General features: G+C 37.8%; 1 protein-coding gene across 3 annotated transcripts; it reads right to left on the bottom strand.

The window, feature by feature from the left end:
- Positions 1–518: 518 nt before the first annotated feature.
- On the bottom strand, positions 519–4670 carry LOC130986782 (uncharacterized). Of its 3 annotated transcripts, XM_057910309.1 has the most exons (8): positions 4297–4670; positions 3291–3348; positions 2726–2806; positions 2548–2583; positions 2342–2377; positions 1806–2045; positions 1581–1722; positions 519–1262 (listed from the first exon to the last, which is right to left on the bottom strand). In XM_057910309.1, the coding sequence occupies exons 1-8, from the start codon at positions 4470–4472 to the stop codon at positions 769–771; spliced, it is 1263 nt and encodes a 420-aa protein (XP_057766292.1). In that variant the 5' UTR covers positions 4473–4670; the 3' UTR covers positions 519–768. The 3 variants fall into 3 exon arrangements, with proteins under 3 accessions (XP_057766292.1, XP_057766294.1, XP_057766293.1); XM_057910311.1 differs by lacking the exon at positions 2548–2583; XM_057910310.1 differs by lacking the exon at positions 2342–2377 and having other exon boundaries at positions 4297–4636.
- Between the last annotated feature and the right edge of the window lie 442 nt (positions 4671–5112).

The following is a 5112-nucleotide window of genomic DNA, read 5'->3' as shown; positions in this document are numbered from 1 at the left end:
GCAACTACGGATTTATCCGGTGTTTATTATTGCACTAGTGTTAAAGTTGTAAAACATTGCATATATATTGCTATTGCTTTAAATGCTTGTAGTAAAAATCCCGATTTGCATACGAAAAACAAAATAGAAAATCAACAGTCAAATGCATCATCTTCAGAATTATCAGGATCCATGATGTCCCCCCAACGTTGAGAAGAGACCGGCGTCATCGCAAGACCGGCAGCATCCTCAGGAGCGGAGATTGTAAAAGCATTGAGAAGAAGACCTTTTGGTTGTGGCGTTTTCATATTTTATTAGGTTGAACCTAATTTTGGTTTCTTGGTCGGTTTCGTTCGTTTTCAATACAGCTAGAGAAATTAGATATATCATGATCTTGATTTTATTATGGATGTGTAACGAAGTGTCATTAATTTAATTTGATAGTATAATATTCACAATAATTTGATACCCCGAAGTAATTAGATTTCACGAGAAGCTTTTGAAACATTCAAAACCAGTAACAAAAAGAGATACGCAGATGATTCGGGAATTAACTCATTATTTCCTCCAAAACAGTGATACGCAGTTAAATTCCAAAGCTGCAGAAATATATTTATGTACATCATTTGTGAAATGTTAGAACTGCCACTTACAGTCCAAGCATTTTCGGGTGGAAACGCCATCAACAAACAGCATAGGAGGAAGAACTGCATAATCTAGCATTTCTTCATCTTCTTGCCCGAAAAATGCTACCTTCGCAGCTAGGGTAAGATGAATAAAGTCGAACCATCATAATCTAGAGCGAAGGATGCACTTTATAGGATTGAAAGGAGACGACCTCCGCCCAGAAGCCACTGCTGCACTTCTCGTGGAGGGTGAAAATCTCAGATCCCAGTCCTCAACATTCTTTGGAACACAAACATCAAAGAGGAACTGACCTAAAACACCATGGGCGCTCATCTTTGGGGGACTCGACACAGGTATGTAACGTCCTTTGGATTCATCCGGGACAGACCCGACATCCCTGTCCTCGTGATACTCCACAGAGCTCGGCACATGGAAATAATCATTCAAGTCGAGATTAACTCTGTGGAGGTTTTCTCTTGACACTGTGGCTGCTTTCCTTAGGCTGTTGAATGGATCAGAAATTTCATCATTTCCGCCTTCCATGCCCATCTTCTCACCTTCAAGCTGTCGTATTCGTTGGGAATAGGTTATAGCAGCTTTTCTCAGTAGCTCAGTCACGGCTGTGCTGTATTCTTCTGGATGATGTCGAAAATGACCTGTGGCAATGTACAAGTAGGAAATTATTGTATCATGATTCATATTATTTCATGTCTACAAGCCCAAGCAGTATAAGAGAAATTATGATTAGAGCAGAGTGCAAAACCGACTGGGTTTAGCTTTCATCGATTAGTTGTGAGTTTAACATAAGACAGTCTAGAAACAAGTTTTGGACAATTTTTTCGTAGAATCTACATGTGTCAGTTTTGTCAGAATGACTACGAGAAGAATTGCAAGCGCATTATAAGTATGTCAGATTTGAACGGACCAAGGGTAACCGAGAGAAAAGAACAGAAGTTCGATGTTCAAAAGCTTACCGACGTGTGATGATTTATTCCATTTAACCAATTTAACATCGGCTCCAAGATTTTTCAGCCTACTGGCAAAATTGAATATTATTTGAAATGGAGCAAGCTCGTCATCCTCGGAACATAATATGAGATATGGAGCCCGGAAACTCTGGTAGCATTAAAACAACAACTGTGCACAATTAGCCAAAGACTAAGACAAGTAATTTCAAATCAAATTCTGAAGATGCTTACAACTGTGGAGTACAGAGTCTGCCAGTATTCAGCACGCTGCGATTCGAATCTGCTAAGAAAGAGTGCGTCCAGGGTGGAGGAGATGCCGCTTGTTATCCAAGACGCCACGAGTGGAGGACGTGAAATTTTAAGACCAGTTTGATGGAGAACAAAACGATTCCCTATGTCACTTACGAAATCCACTGGACAAGAATCGAATATGTAGCCAGAAACAGAGTCTCTAACAAGCCGGCATTCATCCTTCATGGGAAAATAGACCACAATATGAGCAAATCTTTTCAACAAAGGCTATCATAGAATGAGGAAAATGAATTTATTTAACCTATTTGGTTCCTAATCACCAATTACGTTTTTAGCAACGTACATCGAAATAAGGCAAAAGATTGTCATGTCATTATAAAGAAGCAGAAACTCTGCAGAATGTTGCTTTTGGTGTGAACTACCCATATATTTAGTTATGTGGAGCATAATAAAAGGATAACAAACATCACACTATATATGAAGCATAATATTAACAGGGTGCTCAATGAAGTTACCGGGTTGATTTGCTCTTCACGCTTCCCTTCAATTATCTGCAAACAAATGAAGATTGTCATGTCATTATAAAGAAGCAGAAACTCTGCAGAATGTTGCTTTTGGTGTGAACTACCCATATATTTAGTTATGTGGAGCATAATAAAAGGATAACAAACATCACACTATATATGAAGCATAATATTAACAGGGTGCTCAATGAAGTTACCGGGTTGATTTGCTCTTCACGCTTCCCTTCAATTATCTGCAAACAAATGGAAGAGAAATATTATTTAATTTGCCAAGCTTAACTAAAGAATTCGTTGTCCTGAGTTTCTATGATAAAATAAGTAATTACATAAGAAAGATTAATAGACTTTCATCAGACAAGCAAGAATAGTATTTACCTGAAGAACCTTATACATACAAGCTTTTGGACCACCAGAAAAAGATGCAAATATGATGGGGCATGGCCTTATTTTTAATTCCTGCGGGTGAAATTGAAAATGAAGCACCAATACACAACAAATATCTAATAGTATTTGGCAAACAAATCAACTTTCATCTCAGTAATTTTACAGATGTTTATTTGTTGTTCTTAGGGAGGAGAATGGTATGATAATATGTCTTCAAAAACTCAAGTAACAGGAAAACCTAATTAAGGTATCCGGTATCACCGACTGTCTGAAATTGATAGATCAGAAACATCAACTTGTATTCTTATTAGGGCTAGTTATCATACTTGAGAGAGGTATCCAAAAGCAAGTTACACAGTCATTAAGGAACTAAACTACAACTACAACTAAATTTTTTAACTCATATTATTATGAAAGCTATTTTATATTTTTCAGATAAGTCAAGATTCATTCCTTCACGAGAAATCCTTATAAACTTAGAACAGATTGCATGAGAAAGGGCTATCAAGTTTCGGAAGACAAATACTTAAAAGCCACTGAATTTCATAAAACTGACCTGAATGAGCTCGTTAACTATTTCTTGAGCCAACGATGCAGCCTTGTCCGGAAAAAATCTGCTAACGAAGAGAAAATCAGCATCTGTTCTTACAAGTTACAGCTTACAATTAACAAGAGATGTACACACACACATCATTAGTATAAGAGAGTAAAGGACATAGGCTTAAATAATAATTCCATGTCAGCTATTGCTATGCAAGGAATCATTCTACTAATAAATAGATCAAACTTGCTCGACCTAAATATCAACCAATCAACCCGGCTTCCATCCACCGTAGTCAGGCATTTTCATTTTCAAATATTCAACAGCGAGCCAGTGACGAGTAACTTAACAAGTATTCTGATATCAATAAACCTGAACCTAAACAAAAGAGTTAAATGGCACCCCGTTTGTTCATATGAAGAAACTTTGTTCAGTTTATCTTGGGAATGGAATTAGACAATAGCTTAATTTCCTAGTGTTTTGCTACCTCCCACAGATACATTTTCTGGAAAACACAAAAATTCCACCACCTGATCAACCATTAGAAGTCTCAACAACAACAAAAATTGCGAAAACAAAAACTTGTAAATAGAATTACGCCTATTGATCAGCATTTCCATCAGAGGCAAAATAGTTTATCGAGCAATTATGTTAGTCGATCATCAATATCAACCTCTGCAATTCACTACATATTAACTAAATTTATGCAGCCCATGAGATCCCCAACCCCAAGCACCTTATTCGAACTCCAAACCGGTAAAATTGGTCTGGAATAAATAAAATTCACAAACGTTCAGTATTAGAACATTCTCCAAAATCAACCAACTAAGAAATAAGCATAGAAGCTAATCGTTCACACACACAGCTAAAACACCAATTAAACATCAATAAAATCCCCCCAAAAAATAAAAGACAAATTATCAAGATCGCCTACTACCAAGCATCAAAGAAAAAAAATCAGCAAACATGGTCAAAAAGTCCAATTAGCGAAATATCTGAAGGGTAGTGAAACAGAACTTACAAATTGAGGAATTGAGCTTGGCAAACAATGGAATTCCACCCGAGAGAAGAGTAGATGTCAACATAATTCTTCAAATGCTTCTCCTGACTCGACATCCATGCAAATACCACAACTATTCCTTCCACTTTCCCCCTCTCCTTTCTTCCCCAATAATAACTTCCACCTAATCCCCACATCCTCGAAACTATTCCCAGAAAGTTAGGATTAAGGTTTCCTCGAAAACTGAGAGCGAAATATTGCAAAATTGAAGAGGCTTTTGGCTGGGCTCACGATAATTTGATGGAGTAAAAAACTACTGTATTTATTTATGTTTTTAAGGGAAATTTTTATGCTTTAAGTTGGAGCTTTGCTTATTCATCAAATTATGATTATCCAATTATCTATGTTAGATTAGACGGAACGCTCGTCCTCCGTGGCAGATCAGTCAACTTTCTCTCGCTCTTTTTTTTATTTGCTAGTGTAGGGCTGGGAATTTCGGGATCGGGTAATCGGGTACCCGATACCCGACCCGAAAAAATCGGGTATCGGGTATCCTATATCCGAAAAATTCGGAATCGGGTCGGGTATTTAGGGTGTGAAAAAATCGGGTATCGGGTATACCCGAATTACCCGATTTTTTAATTAATATATTTTAAATTACTCTCAATCCCAGCCCACTGCCGTTCGGCCCGTTCCCATTTCAAAGTAACCCCCAGCCCCAAGTAATCCCCAATCCCATCAATTCATCTCAAATCAATTCATCCCTCGATTCCCTCCCAATTCCCAAATCAATTCATCCCTCCCAACTCCAGAAATCCCTCCTGTCTCCGGCGAGTC

Source organism: Salvia miltiorrhiza, chromosome 5 (assembly GCF_028751815.1).
Source record: "Salvia miltiorrhiza cultivar Shanhuang (shh) chromosome 5, IMPLAD_Smil_shh, whole genome shotgun sequence".
In the NCBI taxonomy this organism is placed as follows: Eukaryota; Viridiplantae; Streptophyta; class Magnoliopsida; order Lamiales; family Lamiaceae; genus Salvia; species Salvia miltiorrhiza.
This window is presented reverse-complemented; position numbering and strand designations above follow the sequence as displayed.

Coding starts and splice junctions, on each gene's coding strand:
- LOC130986782 (XM_057910309.1), bottom strand. CDS start 4,472: ATGTGGGGATTAGGTGGAAGTTATTATTGGGGAAGAAAGGAGAGGGGG. Junction 2,378..2,547: donor GTGAAGAGCAAATCAACCCG/GTAACTTCATTG, acceptor ATTTGTTTGCAG/ATAATTGAAGGGAAGCGTGA. Junction 1,263..1,580: donor GAATAAATCATCACACGTCG/GTAAGCTTTTGA, acceptor ACATTGCCACAG/GTCATTTTCGACATCATCCA.